Here is a 19845-nt window from a genome sequence, read left to right on the forward strand (position 1 = left end):
AATTCTCTGCTGTGTGACCTTGGGCAAGTGGCTTGGCCTCTCTGAGCCCGTACTGCCTCACCTGCTCCGTGCACAGGCAGGACCATGGAACCTGCCCCTGCCCGAGACACAGAAGGTGCCGGGAAGTGTCTCTGAGAGATGGCACCTCACCATTCAGTCAGTCATTGTTGTGGCCCAGGGTTTTGAACCCAGGGGCGTTCTCCCTCCGAGCTACAGCCTCAGACCTTTTTATTTTGTTTTTTTTTTTGTTTGGAAACAGGGTCTCGCTAAGTTGCTGAGGCTGGCCTCGAACCTGCGATCCTGCTATCTCAGCCTCCCAAGTCCGAGGATTACAGATGTGTGCCAGCACGCCCGGCTGGGACCCTAACCTTTAAAGCCACAGGCCTCCCTCTCGGAGGCGCCTCCGCCAGCCACCGCTCCTAGGAGCTCACTTCCTCCTGTCTGTCCTGGTTGTCTGTCCTGGGTCGCAGGGTCCTGGCAGGGCTGGGCTCCGGCCTGATGTACAGCGAGTGCTCAGAGAACCAGGAGGTGAGAAGCCATAGGGGAAGCCGGGTCTGCTCTCCTGGCCAGGAGCAGCTTTTATTGAGCACCCACTGCATACCGTGCTGGGTGTTTTTGCTTAATCCTCTCTCTAGCCTGGAGCTAGAGAACTGTCCAGCCTGGGCAGGGGGCTGGGGAAGGGGTCTCCCAGCCTCAGAAGCCTTGGGCGCCGCCATCTTAGGGGACATTCGACATTTTTAAGCTTTTCCTTTTTTATGCAAGAAAATCGTCTACCTGGGGGAAGGTACCGGTGGGAAGAGACAAGTTTCTAAAGGTTTATCCACTAGGTGGCGACAGAACCAGCCATTTGGGAAAAGAGCGGAAAAAGCTGACGAACTGAACCTCACTGGCTTTTTCCATGAATAGAAAGTTCAGCTCGGAGTTGAATTTTTAAAACTCAAATCCCCCAAAGCATTCAACAGACCTTTAACCCTGAGGTGGACAGGATTTTTAAAAACCGGACACGGAAGCCAGAAGTCATGGCAGAGACGTCTGGTAAGGTATCTTACGGGCGCGCATGTTCTTTGAATGTCTGCTCCGTGTCATATACAAGAGATATTATACACACAGGTAAAAAGCAAGAGGTGTCTAAAACTACAGAAAAAGATACGGGAGATGGGTACCAGCATAAAGGTTAGTCTCCCTAATATACAAAGAGCGTCTACAAACCAAGAAAATGATCTACTTCCCAACAAAAAATGGGCTAAAAAAATTACACGAAGGAGTGGTGATCTACAAGAGCCTAAATCTGAGTGATTTTAACATACGAAAAGCTATCTGGTGAACTAGTAAATACAGGGTGCGAATAGAAACCGACAGGAAAAAAAAAATTCTTACTTTTTCTGACATCGAACCTTGATTTGTCATGACTACAAGGTATTTTCCTTCTAGAGTTTTCTTCCTGGTCCTCAGAACGAACTACATACAGCAACTGGCCAAAGCCCGGGGACAGAAAGGGGCTGGGTGGATTTCGATACGGCCACACAGGAGACCGGGACGCAGCGGACCCTCGCCATTATCCAATCCGCAGTTTAACAGGGGACCGTGGGTGCTCATGTGGAAAGAACGGAGCAGGATGTAAAATGTCCACGTAGCACCCGGTGATTGTTTTGAAAAGGGACCCAGAGAGCCGGGCGCGGTGGCGCCCGCTCGTCATCCCAGGATTTGGGAGGCCGAGGCAGGAGGATCGCGGTTCCCGGCCAGCCTCCGCTACTTAGTGAGATCCTGTTTCCAAATAAAGACTAGCCGGGCGCGGTGGGCACGCTTGTCATCCCCGCGCTTGGGAGGCGGAGACAGGAGGATCGCGCAGGTTCGAAGCCAGCTGCGTGTGCTGGCTTAGGAGACCCTGTTTCTAAATAAAAATATAAAAATAGGTCTGGGAGTGTAGCCCAGAGGTAGAAGGGCTTCCAGGAACCCCAGTACCACCAAAAATAAAAAATAAAAAAAAAATAGGTCTAGGAGTGTAGCCCTGAGGTAGAAGGGTTTCCAGGAACTCTAGTACCACCAAAAAATAAAAATAAAAATAAAGAATAAAAAATAGGGCTGCGGGGTTTATCTCAGAGGTAGTGCCTGTGGGTTCCATCCCCAGTACTGCAAAAACAAAAACAAAAATCATAGAGAAAATATCAGGGGGGGGAAACCTCTGATGATTGCTTTTAGATTGTTAGATTATTTTTCATCTTTCAATTTTCCTATAGTTTCTGAGGTTGACCGTGTACATATACTACATTTATTAACATTATTTTTTGCAGAACTGGGGATTGAGCCCAGGGACCTTCTACCTGAGCTATACCCCCAGCCCTATTTTTTTTTATTTTATTGTGGTACTGGGGGTGGAATCTAGGGGTTTTTCTATCTCCGGAATACACTCCCAGACCTATTTCATATTTTATTTGGAAACGGCGTCTCACTAAGTTGCCGAGAGCCTCACTAAGTAGCTGAGGCTGGCTTCGAACCTGCGCGATCCTCCTGTCTCAGCCTCCCAAGCGCGGGGATGACAAGCGTGCGCCGCCACGGCTGGCCTATTTTTATTCTTTATTTTTTTATTATTTATTTATTTATTTATTTATTTATTTATTTATTTATTTATTTATTTTTAGTGGTACTGGGGTTCCTGGAAGCCCTTCTACCTCCGGGCTACACTCCCAGACCTATTTTTTATTTTTGAAACAGGGTCTCTTACGCCAGCGCGGCTGGCTTCGAACCTGCGCCATCCAACTGTCTCCGCCTCCCAAGCGCGGGGATGACAAGCGTGCCCACCACGCCCGGCTATTCTTTATTTTGAAACAGGGTCTCACTGAGTTGCAGAGAGCCTGAGGCTGGCCACGAACCCAGATCCTCCGGAGTCAGCCTCCTAAGCACCGGGGTAACACGTGCGCCATCACGCCTGGCTCCAAACGTCACGTTATAATTGGGGAGAGGAGTTTAAACCCTTAAACGGCAACGCAAGGTTTTCCGACAGTGGGGACTCAGTAGCCCTGTGGTCTCCGGTGCCTGCCGGGCATCTTTGACAGCTGGCAGGATCTTGCACAGCCCGGGGCGGATGCTGGCAACGCTTACACCCTGATATGGAGGGGCTGAGGATTTTCCGACCCCGCTACACGCCTCTGCGTCCAGTATTGAATCTCAACATCGACTGCTGAGTAGCTCTCGCAAAGGGGCTCAGAGAGGTTAAGGCCCCCGGCCAAGGTCACACAGCTCACAAAAACCCCACGCTGCGTCCGGCCCAGGCGCGTCTGAGGCTGAGGTGAATCCCCTGGGCTTAAGCGATTCGGGGGACCAGCCGCACCCCAGAGAAGGAGGGGGGCAAGAAACACCCATCAGGAATCATAAAAGCAGAAAAAAAAAATCTGAGAACACTCACCTCCGGCTCGCGTCCTCAGCGGGTTTCGTGCGCAGGCCCGCTCCCTCTCCCTGTCCCCTTCCTCACCCTTCCCTTCTTTTTAACCGTTTCCTTCTGTCCCCGCACCCCCTACACACACCTTTTTACCAGTCTCTCGGTTGACGGGCGAGCTTTGGGAAGCCCGGGTCGGTACCTAGCGGCTCTAAGCGCGTCCGCCCGGATCCAGAAACCAGCGACGACCCAAGAAGTCAGGGAGTTGAAATCAGATCTCCACAACAATGACATTAATTATGTGTTTAACACGTTTTACTGCTCCCCCCTCCCTCCTTCTTCTCACTCCGCGCCACATCTGTGTGAACAATATCTGAAAGATTTACGGTTTTCTTTCGTAATTACAGACATCCAGGCTGCGCACTTATCAAAATACTTGCTGAGCAATCAGCCCGCATCACTTTCCCTGCAAAGACGCGCGTTGGCAGCCGCCATTCAAAACAAAAATGTTGAATCAGGTCTTGCGGGCGGCTTGGGGGACAGGGAGGAGGTCCACAAAGAATTGGCCTGTCAAGAAATAGGAAAAGAAAAAGAAAAAAAAAAAAAACCCAACCCCCCCCCCCCAAAAAAAACCCGGGAGCGAGCGCGTCGCACCCCAGCGCCCCACGGCCCATCTTCCAGGCGGGGGATTTTCTGGCGGGGGGCCGGGGCCGTGGGGTTGGGGGGACGCTGAGCGGGGAAGCTTCGAGCGCCCCAAACGCAGCTGACATTTGGCTCTGGCGTCTGAGGATAAAATTTAATGAGAACAAAAATATGTCTTCCTAATTCCCCTAAGAAATCATTAAAACATTTTGTTATTCTTAAACGTCTCAAAAATGAATTAGAGCCCCTGAAGGGGCCGTTTGTACGCGCGCGTCTCCATCAGTTAAGCCCCCCGACAGCGGGGACGTCTGTGGGGCGGGAGGGAGCTGGGGGGCCACAGAGCACAGGCTCCAAGTGGCCCCGCGTCCCGGGGATCTGGGGGGGGCATGTTGACCTTCTGGAAAGTTCTGCACCCGTCCTGGGGACACGGAGGCCCTTGCCTGGGCGTGTGTGCGCGCGCGTGTATTTTTTTCGTACCGGGGACTGAACCCAGGGCCGATCTATCTCTGAGCGACACCCCGGCCCATTTCATTTATTTATTTTTTAATTTGGAAACAGGGTTTCCTCACTAAGTCGCGGAGGCCGGCCACCTACCTGCGATCCTCCCGCCTCGGCCTCCCCAAGAGCTTGGGATTACAGGCCTGCGCCCCCCGCGCCCGGCTTGACCGGCGTCTTAACCTCCAAAACACAAGTTCAGTTTCTGTCAACTGTGGTAACAGTCGCAGAACATAAAGTTTATCTTTTGGCCACGCACGATGCAGTGGCGTTCGGTCTCTTCACGGAGATCTGAAAACCCACCTCTATTTATTCCCGGAACGTTTTTCTCTCTCCAAAAGGAAATTCCAAATTCATCAAGCAGCCGCCCCCATCCCCCTTCCCACCAGCCCCTGGCAGCCGCCTGTCCGCTCATGGGCGTCTCTACGGACTTGCCTCTCCTGCGGACATTCCCCGTAAGTGGAATCCTCCGAGTCGCAGCCTTTAGAGTCTGGCTCTCGGTAACGTGTTTTCTAGGCCCACCCATGTTGCAGCCCGTGTCAGTGCTGTGCTCCTTTTCACGGATAAATAATATTCCACTGTATGGACTGATCACTTCTTTTGGGGGGGGTCCTGGGGATTGAACCCAGGGACATTCTACCTCTGAACTATACCCCCAGCCCCATTTCATTGTTTTAAATTTTGAACCAGGTATCATTGAGTTACCAAGGGTCTCGCTAAGTAGCAGAGGCTGGCTGTGAACCTGCGATCCTCCTGTCTCGGCCTCCCAAGGCCTGGGATGACGAGCGTGCGCCACTGCGCCTGGCTTGGGGATGCCTCGCCAAGAGCCCCCCAGGCGGGCTCCTGGAAGGTAATGGACGAAGACAGGCAGCGTGGGGCCGTGACAGCCAGATGGGCGCAGCCCCCACCCCAAGGCCGGGCCTCCCCGTCCCAGGTGGTCCCCGAGCCCCCCGGGACGCCCCGTCCACACCCAATGGAGACCAGAGCTTCTTACCTGGCGTTTCAATTAACTGCTTGTAAACACTCAGGAAGGCCGCCTCCGCCTCCTGACTTCTCTTACTAAGGGCCACCACCTTGGGAAACAAGAGAGAGTCATGTGTCACCATGACGTCAGGGGCTGAGCCCGCGGGGAGGGTGGGCGAGGCGCATGCGCGCTCTGCGCTGGGCTCCTGGTCGGGCTGTGTGACCCCGGGCAAGTCCCTGCCCCTCTCTGAGCCTCTGCTTTCTCATCCGTAAAATGGAGGGCAAATATCGGGCCCCAACCCCCTAGGCCTGTGGTGGGGATTAACTGAAGCTACATATATGCTAAACAGCCGGGTAACAGCTATGATTGATACTCTTGTTACTAGGTAGCAAATCCTGGGAGTTCAAATACTATGCGTGTTTTTTTTGGAGAAACTGGGATACACCTAGGGCATATTACTTGCCCCTGAAAATTAAAGAGACATTGTTAAAGTTCTTGAAGACAGCAAAGAGCTTCAAAGGATATTTGGAGAGTAACATAAACAGTAATACTGAGAGTGCATACAGAAAGAGCTCCATTAATGCTTCCAAACTGGGGCCCCACGCTGGCTTGGCTCCTTGGAGGAAGCTGGGTCTGGTGCACAACAGGTGTGCGATATAATCCGCTGAACAAAGAACTCCAGACAGGTCACTTAAAACTCCGGGCCTCTATAAGCCGGGTGTGGTGGCCAGTACTTGGGAGGCTGAGGCAGGAGGGCCGCAGGTTTGAGGACAGCCTCAGCAAGTAGTGACACTCTCAGCAGGCTAGTGAGACTCTGTTTCAAAATAAAAATAAAAATAAAGCTGGACGTGGCGGGGCACGCTTGTAATCCCAGCCCTTGGGAGGCTGAGACAGGAGGATCGCAGGCTCGCCGCCAGCCCCAGCTACTCAGTGAGGCCTTCTACAGCTTAGCGAGACCCTGTTTCAAAATAAAGAATAAAAATAGGGCTGGGGGTGCAGCTTGGAGGTAGATGCCCCTGGGTTCAATCCTTCTCTCCTCTCTCTCTCTCTGCAGTACTGGAGATTGAATCCAGTGACATTCTACCTCTAAGCTACACCTCCCAGCCCTATTTATTATTATTATTTTTTATTTTGAAACAGAATCTCCTAAGTTGTTGACAGCCTCACTAAGTTGCCGAGTCTGACCTCAAACCTGCCATCCTCCTGTCTCAGCCTCCCCAGTCCTGGGACCACAGGTGTGCACGCCACCTCGCTCTGTCCCTGCTCTCTGACCTTCTGGAGCGAGAGACAGTTTCTCACTCACTCAAAAGACATTTCCTAAGCAGCTGCTCTGTGCCCGGCACCGGGAAGGAGAGCCGATGGACGCTGGCCCCCCTCTGGGTTTCGGGGTTCAGTAGAGTCCGACTGACAGGAAGGTGGGTTCCCCAGGCAGTTGGTAAATTACCAGTGCTAACTGCTTGGCAGAGAAGTGCGTGGGGCTTGCAGAGGGTCCGGGGGCGTGACCCAGTTTGGAGGGGAAACGGAAGAATCATCTCCTAAGATGAGAAAGATGGGGGGGGGTGGAGGGGAAGGAAGAAGGAAGGTTCTAGAATCCAGGTACAGGGAAGACCCGGCACATACCAGAAGAGTCTTAGTCTCAGCGAGATGGGCAAGGCCCTGCCCAGGCGCCTGCCACGTCCCCGCCACGACACTGGCAGTCCGTATTATCTCTGTGACTGTCCCCTTGAGATGTCCAGCTTTCCTATGACAGCTGAGCTGGCCAGGGTGACAGTCACGGCACAGATGCCGCTGGCCACTCGAAAGCCACCCTCCCACGAGCTGTGAGCCGAAAGTGCGGCCACACACACACACACACACACACACACACACACACACGTGAAATTTCCCCGTGATTATGTTATACTGATCATACGTTGAAATGATAAGGTTATGGAAAGGTTAGATTCAATAAAGGATATTATTAAAATTAAATCCAGCTGCTGCATCTATCTTTAAAAAATATAGCTACCAGAGCCAGGCATGGGTGGTTCACCCCTGTGATCTCTTTTTTTTGGGAGGCTGAGACAGGAGGATCGCACAGGTTCGAAGCCAGCCTCAGCTACTTAGTGAGACCCTGTTTCCAAATAAAATATAAATAGGTCTGGGAGTATAGCCCGGAGGTAGAAAAGCCCCTGGGCTCCACCCCCAGTACCACACACACACACACACACACACACACACACACACACACACAGCCTCTGGGTTCAATCTGTAGTACCCAAACAACAATAAAAACAAAAACAAAATTTCAAAACAGCGACAGGCAGCCCAATACGTGGCTTCTGTTGGGTCCCGCTCCATCCCCTCGAGGACCGCTGGCCCTGAAGTCACTGCTGGGTGACCGCCCTACGCGAGGTCCAGGGGCCAGAGACGGTCTCGGGCTTCAGCCCCTTGACACTCTGACGGGAGCTTCATGAGCATCAGGAAAGACGGGTCATGCTCTGGCTTCTTATTTAAGCCTCGACATTAAATCATAATATTCATTTGCTTGACCGCATCAGGTTGATGGCAGAGGGGCTTGGTACTCTGGGAGGCGCAGGGCTGCCCGCTGGTGCCCGGGCCCTGGCCACTAGCACCATCCATGAAGCCCTCTCCAGAGAGTCACTCCGAGTGGGGTCTGTGGAGTAAGGCCCAGCCTGGCATTTCAGAGTGAAATAAGCCAGGCGTGGTGGCGCACACCTGTCATTCCAGTACTTGGGAGGCTGAGACAGGAGGATCGGGGGTTCGCGGCCCGCCCCAGCTACTTAATGAGGTTCACTGCAACTTAGTAAGACCCTGTTTCAAAATAAAGAATGAAAAATAGGGCCGGGGCTGGGAGTGGTGGCGCACACTTGTAATTCCAGCATTCGGGAGGCTGAGACAGGAGGATTGTGGCTCAAGAACAGCCTCAGCTACTTAGCGAGGCCCTCTGCAACTCAGCGAGACCCTGTTTCATAATAAAGAATAAAAAAAAAAAAAGAGGGCTGGGATGCAGCTTGGAGGTAGAATGCCCCTGGGTTCCATCCCCAGTCCTGGAAAAAGAAAATAGGGCTGGGGGTGTAGCTCAGAGGTAGAATGCCTCTGGGTTCAGCCTCAGCAACTTAGACCCTCAGCAACCCAGTGAGATCCTGTTTCTAAATAAGATATAAAATTGGGCTGGAGGTGTATCTTGGAGATAAAATGCCTTTGCTCATGAGGCTTTCGTCAGAATGGGGCTGAAGCCCAAGGCCTCCCTTGCCTCCTGGGACCTGGTGGTCGTAGGGCGGCCTGTCCCAGCAGGGACTCCTGCCTCAGCCTCCCCGGCACTGGGGTTACAGGTGTGCCTCACCACACCCGGCTCCAAGCTGAAATATCTTTTTCTTTCTTTTTTTTTTTTCCCTCGTGGTATTTGAGATGGAACCTAGGGGCATTCTGCCTCGGAGCCATACCTCCCATCCTATTTTATTCTTTATTTTGAAACAAGATCTCACTAAGTTGCAGACGCTGGTTGTGAACCTGCGATCCTCCTGTCTCAGCCTCCCAAGTCCCGGGATGACAAGTGTGCGCCACCAGGCCGGGCCCACGCCGGCGTCCTCACCGCCCTCTGCAGTCTCTGGCCAGCTCCCCTTTGGGGTAACCAGGGAGGGGCCAGGGACGGAGGTCGCGGCTCTGGTCCTGGGAGCCCACAGCAAGGCAGGGGATATCCGACGGAGGGGATATCCGATGGGCTGAACAGGGCACAGAAGGGACCTGGGTTCTCGACTCAGCAGCGCCTGTATCCTGTTCACCTCGGGCAAATCTCTTCCTTCCTTTCTTGGAGCCTCAGTTTCCCTATCTGTAAAAGAAAAGTGTCCGGACACAGACCCAAGGCCCTTCCTAACTCATCTGTGTATTTATTCTAATCTGCTTGGGCAGGCAGACGGACAGACAGATGGACAGACCGACGCTCTCGTTCAGCACGGGGACCTCTCCCCTCCGGGGTCCTCACGAGGCTGCCGCGGAACCACGGAAGCCCATGGGGTCAGCAGGTGGAGCACGGGGCCGGGGCGAGAACCAAGGTGCGATTTTATTCTAATATTTATAATTACTCCCGGTCTGAAAATAAGGGCACGGAGCAGTGTTTTCAAATGTCAGCGTTAAGAACACTTTTTTTTTTCTTTCCTGACATAATACAGCCCCCACCCCACCTTTGTGTCAGCCTCCCCCAGATCCCCCAAACGGTGCCCCAGGCACGGCTGGCTGCCTTTCACGGCTCAGAAACAACACAGGAAAAGAAAGTCCCGCCAGCCGACGCGGGCAGGGCTGCTGGTAGCAACGATATAATCGTCAATTACGTCCAATCACAAAGTACTGATTTTATAATTACCAGGTGAAGTTCTAACTTCTCACCTTCCCGCAGCAGCAACTAATAGAATCTCTCAGTTTCTAGAGGAAGAACCCCCTCCGATTGGCCTCTCCCCTCTCCCTCTCCCTCTCTCTCTCTCTCTCTCTCTCTCTCTCTCTCCCTCTCTTCTGAGAAAAAAAGAAAATCCTCCAGGCCTCCATGTAAGGCTGCGCTGAAATTGCTTGTCACTCAAGACAAAGGCGAAGCGCTCACTTGGAATTCACCGGCAACCCGAGCCCACAGCCGGTTTCCCTCCACGCAGCCGCGCACCGGAGCACAGCGATCATTTTTCTATTGTTAAAAATTGTATAAGCCGGGGCTTTTTTTAGCGGCGAATACACAATTTTACTTCTCTTCTGAGGGCTCCTGGCATCAAAGGGACGGGAAGCTTGCTTTAGTGTCTTACAAATAAATTTTGCCTCGGGGTAATAAAGAAAAAAAAAAATCAACGGCGGGCACTTATAACGAGCTGAAAAGCTATCAATTATTCGGCAGGGCTGTATAGGGTGGAGAGGGCGAGGTGGGCAGAAATCCCGTGTTTCTGGCCACGTCGGCCCCGGGTGTGAGCGGGGATGAAGATTGGGAGGCGGAGCCGCACCGTCATGGCGCCGGGAGGATCAGTTTCCCTCTTTGGGCGCTGCTAAGAGCACAGAAGCAGTTTTGGGGATGGAGCTGGGGGATGCTGTGGTCTTGAGCTTGGCTTTGACTTTGGCCACGGAGCTCGGGCTTTGCATCTGACTTTCTGGAATCTGCCTCACCCCACAGGGATGGGCCACGGAGGGCCGCCACGGAGCACCGGGCCGTCCTCCCACAGTGGCTCGGCCTCCGAGGCCAGGCCCCGATCCCGGCCACCACAGCCCGGCTTTGCTCATAACATTATATTCTAATATCTTCCCACGCGAACCTGGAGCTTTTTAGAGCATGCTTCGAGCACCTCTGAGCCTCTGAGCCGACGGGGACGGGGGTGACCTCAGGCTGGAGGAGAGTTCCGTGTTCTAGGCCCAGAGAGACTGAGACGGAGGCTCCATGTCACACAGGAGAGGTGGAGGCCGAGGGTGTCTTTGGAATCGGAAGCAGCCATGTGATAGGGAATCGGGGACTGGAACTGGTGTGGCCTGGATCACACAAACTAGAGTGCCTTTCATTTTGGGTAAAGTAGAACAGTCCTAGCTAGGAGTGGTGGCCCATGACTGTAATCCTAGTACTTGGGAGGCTGAGACAGGAGGATCATAGGTTTGAGGCCAGCCTCAGCAATTTAGTGAGACCGTGTTTTAAAAAAAAAAAAAGAAAAGAAAGGAAGGAAAGAAGGAAGGAAAAGAACAATCTTAAGTTTATTTCATAATGCTCCATTCTGGGAATAGCTGTACTTTCTTTGTTCTTTTTTTTTGGTGGTACTGGGGTTCTACCTCCGGGCTACACTCCCAGACCTATTTTTTATTTTTGGAAACAGGGTCTCTTATGCCAGCGCGGCTGGCTTCGAACCTGCGCGATCCTCCTGTCTCCGCCTCCCAAGCGCGGGGATGACAAGCGTGCCCACCACGCCCGGCCGAGCTGTATTTTCTTGAGTAGAAAGGAAAGGGCAGCCCTCTGCCTCCCACCAGAAGACATCAGAAGCCACGGTGGTCTCCTCTGCAGTGACTCTGGGTGCGACAGATGGCAGAGAAACCATCCTGCAGGGACCCTGTGACATGGGGACACAACACGTGTATCTGTCAACACCAGCGGCGCCTGCTGTGTAACAGGAGCAGCCCCAAAGCAGACCAGGGTCTTAGCTGATCACAATGTATCTATATTGGTCCATCAATCGTAACTTAGGTGCCACAATGTTTCGAGATGTTTATCCTGGGGGAAATGGGTCAGTAGGAGGGCTTCCGGCTCAGATTCTCTGTCAATCTAAAACTCCTCTAAAAAACGGGTTCACTAGAAGCCAGGTGTCCTCGAGTATGTCTGTAATCTCAGTATTTGGGAGGCCGAGACAGGAGGATTGCAGGTTTGAGGATAGCCGCAGCAATTTAGTGAGGCTCTCAGCAACCTAGGGAGTCCGTATCACAAATAAAAATAAGATAGGGCGAGGCTGGTGGCCATGCCTGTCATCCCAGCATTCGGGAGGCTGAGACCAGAGGATCACAGTTCTCGGCCGGCCTCAGCTACTTAGTGAGGCCCTCTGCAACTCAGTGAGGCCCTGTTTCAAAATAAAGAATAAAAATAGGGCAGGGGGTGTAGGTATTGGATTGAAGATAGACAGATAGACTGCACCTGGGTTCCATCCCTGGTACTGGGAAAAAAGAAAAAAGAGAGAAAGAAAAAACTAAGGCTGGAGGTATATAGCTCAGAGGTAGAATGCCCTGGGTTCAATCCCCAGTCTACAAAAGTAAAAATGAGTACTAGCTGGAGTGGACAGGTGTGAGCACACAGAGAGCATTTACTGCCAGCCAGGCACTCAGTGTTGGTCACGGGGCCCAATTTAATCTGTACGACAGTCCGGGTGGTCGGCACCACGGACTCTCCGTTTTACAGATAAGTATACGGACTTCAGAAAGGCGAATTAACCCGATTCACACACCAGTGGCAGAGCTAGGGCTCACGCGGGCTCCGGAGAATAAAGACGTTTTTACCTTATCACCCGGGTTGTCGCTGAGCCACCCGCCCAGCCTCCCTCCCGGGGACGCTGCCTGTGTGTTCTCGGGAGCTGGACGGGGATCTGCGTGCTCAGGTGTGCCCGGCGGGCTCACGGGGGGCACGTGGCGCACCCTGAAAGACGGGCCCAGGGCCAGCTATGCCCCACGGCCATACTTTCTTGGTCCTTGCAGTGTTTTTAAAATATTGGAGCTGTCAAAATCCGTCCCGCTATCTGTGCATTTGACTGGATGTAAATCCTACCTCTATTATAAAGTTCTGCGCGCAGAAAAATATGTGCATATACTTGGAGCCAGTGTTTAAAAACCACAAGACGTCCAAATGGCTGGCTTCTTTTGGGATGCGAGAGGATCTGGCCACCCTGGGCCCGTTTCCACCGACAGCGGCCACCTGGAGCCGACGGGCCGCCGTCTGTCGGGACAGGCGGGGTCTGCGGAGTCCCGGGCCCTGTGCACCTGTGCGCGGCCGCGCGTGCTCCCTGGCCCGGGCCGAGCCCCCCACCCCTGCTCTGCATCCCCTGAGCGTTTCCTGGGGGCCAGCCGTGCCTCCCCCACCGAAAGCAATTTTAGACACAGTCCCTTCTACTTCCTGGCCGCCAAACTGCAGCTAGACCTTCCCTGCGCACAGGAAGGCCGGACGGACCCGCCCACCAGGGCGCCCAGAGACCCCGGCTGATTCCGTAGTTCCTGGGGGGGAGACCCCACAGGTGGAGGGCGAGTGGGTTCTGGGAAAAAGAGGAAGAGGAGAGCCGGGGGCTTGCACACAGCTGGCGCTTAATAAAGGCCTACTAATTGGAAAAGACAATACTGAACACATATACAGCATTTACTTACAACAAAGGGCTGGAGCCGGGCGTGGGGGGCGCACGCCTGTCATCCCAGCATTTGGGAGGTTGAGACGGGAGGCTCGCGGTTTGTGGACAGCCTCAGCTGCTTACTGAGACCTTGTTTCAAAATAAAGAATAAAATAGGGCTGGGGGTGTAGGTCGGAGGCAGAATGCCCCTGGGTTCTGTCCCCAGTACCGCAAAAATGAAGAAAGAAAGAATTAAAAAATTGGGCTGGGGATATAGCTCAGAGGTAGAAAGCCCCTGGGTTCCATCCCCAGTACCACACACACACACACACACACACACACACACACACACCACGGGGTGAGGGTTGCTGGGTGTGGGGGCACATGCTTATAATCCTAGTACCTGGAAGGCAGACATAGGAGGATCACAGGTTTGAGGCCAGCCTCAGCAAGTCACGGAGAGCCTCAGAGACATGATGAGACCCTGTTTCAAAAATAAATAAATAAATAGATAAAATAAAGCCGGGCGTGGTAGCGCACGCCTGTAATCTCAGTACTTGGAGGCCGAGACAGGAGGATCACAGGTTCGCGGCCAGCCTCAGCTACTTAGCGAGGTCCTCTGCAACTTAGTGAGACCCTGCTTCAAAATAAAGAAGAAAAAATAGGGCTGGGGTGTTGCTCGGAGATGGAATGTCTCTGGATCAATCCCCAGTACCGCAATAAATAAATAAATAAATAAATAAATAAATAAATAAATAAATAAGGCTGGGAGTGTAGCTTGGAGGTAGAATGCCCCTGGGTTCAAACCCTAGCAACATATATTCATTCTCTCTCTCTCTCTCTCTCTCTCTCTCTCTCTCTCTCTCTCTCTCTCTCACACACACACACACACACACACACACACACACACACACTGCAGGTGGCCTTTGGAGTTTCTTCCTCCGGGTTAAGGAGCTAGATGCCGGCCGTGTTGGGCGCCGGGAGGCCTGCGGGGGTCCCAGGAGGCAGCGATTTCTCCTATCAGAGATTCCGGTGAGTTTTCCACAATGCCCGGGCTGAGCCGCGCGCCGTCCGGGGCTCTCCGTGGCGGCGGCTCACCGTGCGCGCCCTGCCTGTCTGCGGGCCCACCTCGCCGTGCCGCTGGGCCTTTGCCCTGCACAATTTAGCGCTCCAGGGACCTGGGGAAGGGTTGCTCAGGTAACTCAACCTCTCGCTTCCTCTCCCCGTCTCCCCATCCAAGCCTCGCGGCCGGCCGGGATGCAGGCCTGGATGCCAGCACGCGGCCGGCCAGCAGATGGGGCTCAAGAGGTGCTGACTTTGTGATGCCCAGCCATGCAAATGGCCTGGGGCTGAGATGAATCAGGCAAGGGCCATCCCAGAGTCCTAGAGCCAGAAGGGTAGGGGACCACGAGAGAAAGTGGAAGCCATGTATCATGCGAGGCACCTGGGTATGAGTCTAAGGATCCCCCTGACGTTGCTGTCTGTGGGAAAAGGCCCCATCCGTGGCGCCTGCCCACTTCTGTGGTGTAAATACTCTAAGCATAGCAGAGGTTAAGCTGCCAATGTTGCTGGCGGCAGATTATTTTTTTGTGTGTGTGTGGCACTGGGGGTGGAACCCAGGGGTTTCTACCTCTGAGCTATGCCCCGGCCCTATTTTTTATTCTTTATTTTGAAACAGGGTCTGGCCGGGCGTGGTGGCGCACGCTTGTCATCCCCGCGCTTGGGAGGCAGAGACAGGAGGATGGCGCAGGTTCGAAGCCAGCCGCACGCGCTGGCTTAGGAGACCCTGTTTCCAAATAAAGATGTAAAAATAGGTCTGGGAGTGTAGCCCGGAGGTAGAAGGGCTTCCAGGAACCCCAGTACCACCAAAAAAAAAAAAGAAAAGAAACAGGGTCTCACTGAGTTGCGGAGGGCCTCACTAAGTAGCCGAGGCTGTCCACGGACCGCGATCCTCCGGTCTCAGCCTCCCAAATGCTGGGATTACGAGTGTGCGCCACCACGCCTGCCTGGCTCTGGTGGCAGATTTTGTTATAAGAGCCTCACACCAGTCATCACCTCTGCTTCTCCAATACACACACACACACAGAAGACAGAATTGGAAAGAATTTTTCAGTCTCCTCTCTTGCAGCCACCCTATATGCCCAAATCTAGAAACATGATTTGGAGGGGGGCGACATGGACAGAAAACGCTTGCCTAGGGTTGGAAATGCAAACATCAGTGCGTTCCCCAGGCCCTGGGGGGAGCCAGGGGGCGCTGAGATGGGACGCCCCGGTCTCTGTTGTCTCTCAAAGGCAGGCAGCCCTTGCAAAGCCCCACCCTGACCCTGGCCGCTTCCCTCCCAGCTGAGGGCCCAGGGTGGGGCGGACGCTGATGAGGCTGAGCTGGAGGCGAAGGCAGTGGAGCGTGAGCAGATTCCTGCAAGAAATTCGGTGACCTCGCGCGGCTCTGCGCTCTCCTGGTTCCCTCTTCCACGGATACGGATGAAAGTGAACTCTCCCAGGATAATGGCCGAGCTTCCTGGCGCTGCAGAAATGTCCCTCGGGCCCCTTGGGACGGACCCGCCCGGAGCGCACAGCGCCACCTGTAGCTGGTTTGCTGCAAATACTCCACTGCGCGCAAATAAATACCGGGGACCCAGGAACAAGCGCAACGGCACCGTGAGGACGTGGCCATCGGAAGCTCAGCTCCGGGTGAGAACACCTGCAGAAGGCCCACGGCCTCCTGTGTCGGGCCGGGGTGACTGCGGAGGAGCAGGGCTTGGTCCAGGGAACGCGGCGAGCGGGTCCTTCCACGAACAGCGGGCGGCTCGGCTATGGACCTGCCGCGCCTGGAAGAGGGTTTTGCCCACTGCCTGGAACGGCATCTGGCACATACGAGAAGCCCAATAGATATTTGTTGCGATGATGAATGATTATGTCTGTGCCCGGCAAGCAGAAAAAAAACAAACACCCAAACTCACAAATAGGAAAATGTGGTCTTCTCACCCTTCGTCAGAATACGAGGGTCTCCCTACCTGGGAAGAGGGAGATTCAGAACAGAGACATGGATGTCTGGCTTCCCACTGGGAGGCGCCGGCTCGTGAGACACCCCCTCCCCCCAGGAGCTGTGCCCCTGAGGCTGGGTCCCCCAAAGTGGTCCGGGCCAACTGGTCAGCCCACGTTCTGCTGGTCCAGGCCGGGGCTCCAGCTGCCCCTCAGGGTCTGGCCAAGGCGATCCAGGAGAACTTCTTTAATCTTGCCTGCTGTCTCGTGGCGTGCAGACAAACTCTCCGTCACTGCAGAGATGGCTTGTACTTGCCTTTCACAGTGTGTGTGTGTGTGTGTGTGTGTGTGTGTGTGTGTGTGTGTAAAGTGTAAGTGTAGTCAAATCTCATGGAAAGTTGAACCAGGAGGCTAGCAACTGGCTCCATTGGGCAAGAACTGGAAGAAACCCAATTTTCCTTTTTTTTTTTTTTTGGTGGTGGAACTAGGGATTAAGCCGGGGGCATTCTACTTCTAAACTACACCCCCAATCCGGTTTTATTTTTTATTCGGAAACACAGTCTCACCAAGCTGCCAAGGCCAGCCTCAACCCTGCGACCCTCCCGTCTCAGCCTCCCAAGTGCTGGGGTTACAGGCGTGCGCCACCACGCCCGGCTAGCAACTCTTCTTAGCAGTATGGATTTCTTTATCTTGACTGCTGTGTTTTCTCTTTCTCTTCCTCCTCTTCTGTGCGGGGGTTGAACCTGTGTGAACTAAGCCCGTGTACGTGGTGCAGCCACAGCCCAGTGGCCTCTCTGCCCAACCAGTAACAGGGCCTGGTCGATATCTGCACGCTTCTGGCACTTTCTAGATCCCGAAGCAGACTCCTGTCTGGCATCTTCGTTTGCCAAGAACCACCCGGCCAGTCCTCCAGGGGGCAAGATGGCCAAGTGTTCAGGAAGCCAGCAGGTGAGCTCATCTCGAGAAGTGGCTGGTGCAGGGATGAGGGCGAGGCCGAGGAGGGAACGGGCTCCGCCCAGAAACGTTTGGATCCTGTTAAAGAGGCTTCTATGCCAGGCAAACAAAATCGATGGGAGGCTGCCGGGGCGGGTGCCAGGCTGCTAGTCTGTGATCTCCCTGCCCTGGAGAGCTCTGACCTGCCTGGGGATCTTCCTGCCAGCGGCTGGCGGGCTGGGGGGCCAAGGCCGCTCAGGCTAAGACAGACACACCCCTCCTCTCCCTCATCTCGGGAGTTTGCATTGGGAACTAGATTTTTTTTTAAATTTTTTTTTTAGTAATGGGATTGAAATCAGGAGCATTCTACCTCCAAGCGACCCTTTTTATTTATTTTTGAAACAGGGACTAGCTAGGTTGTGAATGGCCTTGAACCTACAAACCTCTTGTCTGAGCCTCCCAAGTAGTACTGGGATTGTAGGCGTGTGCCATCATGCTTGGTGGGCTGGTAGATTTTGATTTTTTGGATTAAGGGGTGAATCTGGAAGCCAAGACAGCTCTGGGGCCATGGGAGCAGTGCCTTACCTCTGAGCTATGCTCCCAGCCCCATTTTTAGTCTATTATTATTATTATTATTATTATTATTATTATTATTATATTTTTTTGGTAGAAGGGATGGAACCCTTCTACCCCGGGCTACACTCCCAGACCTATTTTATATTTTTTATTTGAAAACAGGGTCTCTTAAGCCTGCGCTGCTGGCTTCGAACCTGCGCGATCCTCCTGTCTCCGCCTCCCAAGCGCAGGGATTACAAGCGTGTGCCACCACGCCCCGCGTCTTTTATTATTTTTGACACAGGGTCTGTTGAGTTGGAAGGGCTCACTAAGTAGCTGAGGCCTTCTGCAAACTGTGATCCTCCCCCTCCCGAATGCTGGGATTGACAGCCTGCCGCACCGCGCCTATTACTCTTTTTACTTTGAAACAGGGTCTCACTGAGTTGCAGAGGGCCTCACTGAGTGGCTGAGGCTGTCTGGGAACTGTGATCTTCCTGTCTCAGCCTCCCAGATGCTGGGATTACAAGCGTGCGCCACCACGCCCGGCTTTATTTTTTATTTTGAAACAGTATTGGGATTACGGGTGTGCGCCACCAGGCCCTCTAAATTATGGAGGCCTCGCTACGTTGCTGAGCATGGGAGCAAACCTTCTGCTATGTCCCTGTCTCAGCCTCTCTCATCTCTTGCACCCCATGTCTTCTCTTAAAACTGACCTGCGAACGCCGGGCGCGGTGGGCACGCTTGTCATCCCCGGCTTTGGAGGTGGAGACAGGAGGATCGCGCAGGTTCGAAGCCAGCCGCACTGGCGTAAGAGACCCTATTTCCAAATAAAAATATAAAAATAGGTCTGGGAGTGTAGCTCAGAGGTAGAAGGGCTTTCAGGAACCCCAGTACCACACACACACACACACACACACACACAGACACACACACACACACAACTGACTTGCAAGCCAGGCCCGGTTGCACATGCGCGGAATCCCAGTACTCGGGAGGCCGAGACAGGAGGATTACAGATTTGCTGCCAGCCTCAGCTATTTAATGAGGCTCTCTGCAACTTAGCGAGACCTTGTTTCAAAATAAAAAATAAAAAATAAAAAATAGCGTTGGGGGTGTAGCTCGGAGGTAGAATGTCCTGGGTTCAAGCCTGAGCACTGCAAAAAAAAATTTATATATATATAAATATATATATATAAATATAAATATATTTATAAATATATAAATATAAATATATATATATGAATTAAAATAAAAGTTATACAATTATATACACATATACAACACACACACACACACACACACACACACACACACACACACACGGCTGGTGGTATAGCTCACAGTTAGAGTGCACTTGGGTTCAATCCTAGTCCTGCACAGGAAAAAAAAAAAAAAAAGACTGACCTGCGGCTGCCCTTGCCACTCACCTCCTGCTTGGAGGCGTCCAGCAATGTGGGGGGCTCTTCACCTCCCCACAAGGCCTGCGCCTGTCCCCCTTGGCCCGGGCCACCTTGCAATCCCGCACCCTACCCTGTTCACGGCCTAAGCAGCAGGCAGGGCGAACAGAAGGAAGAAAGATGGCTTTTCTCCTCCCGGTCACCAAGTGGAAAAAGAGAGGAAGATGAAAACATTCAAACCAGCGGCGAGATCAAAGAGAGACGGCCATCTTCGTTGACAAACTTTGCTCCGATGCCGTGTCTGCGGCCGCGCGGAGGCTGCCAGCGCCGGGGCTGGGCCAGGGCCCGGCCGCGCTCGCCTATCGACGTGCCATTAATTTCTTTTTGTCTCCTGCTAAGGCGCACACCCGGCTCAAGGTGAGAGAACCCGACGGGGCCGCGGCTTCTCAGATTGATAGATTACGCGTCCGCGCCGGGTCCGTTTCATGCTCGGTGATTCCACAGCAAAGCAATTATCACTCTGGAATGCATAATGGCCTAATTAATAACTAATGTCAGGTCGGCCTCTGAGCCACGATTATACCTTAGCAAGCCAGCTCTTTTTTTCCCCCCCTTCTTTTCCCTTTTAAACAGTTGGAGAGAAAAATATTATTATAATTGACTGGTTAAATTGTCAAAGTGTCGCTAACCCGT

General features: G+C 53.2%; 1 protein-coding gene across 1 annotated transcript in view; it reads right to left on the bottom strand.

The window, feature by feature from the left end:
• CUX2 (cut like homeobox 2) overlaps positions 1–19845 on the bottom strand; it is a gene marked incomplete at both ends in the record, with an annotated part of 201853 nt that overhangs the window by 35455 nt on the left and 146553 nt on the right. The window contains one exon of the mRNA XM_080717572.1: positions 5505–5583. Coding sequence (XP_080573698.1) covers positions 5505–5583 — 79 coding nt within the window. The remainder of the gene's footprint in view (positions 1–5504; positions 5584–19845) is intronic.

This window comes from Muscardinus avellanarius (genome assembly GCF_963383645.1).
Source record: "Muscardinus avellanarius genome assembly, chromosome: 21".
Lineage (NCBI taxonomy): Eukaryota > Metazoa > Chordata > Mammalia > Rodentia > Gliridae > Muscardinus > Muscardinus avellanarius.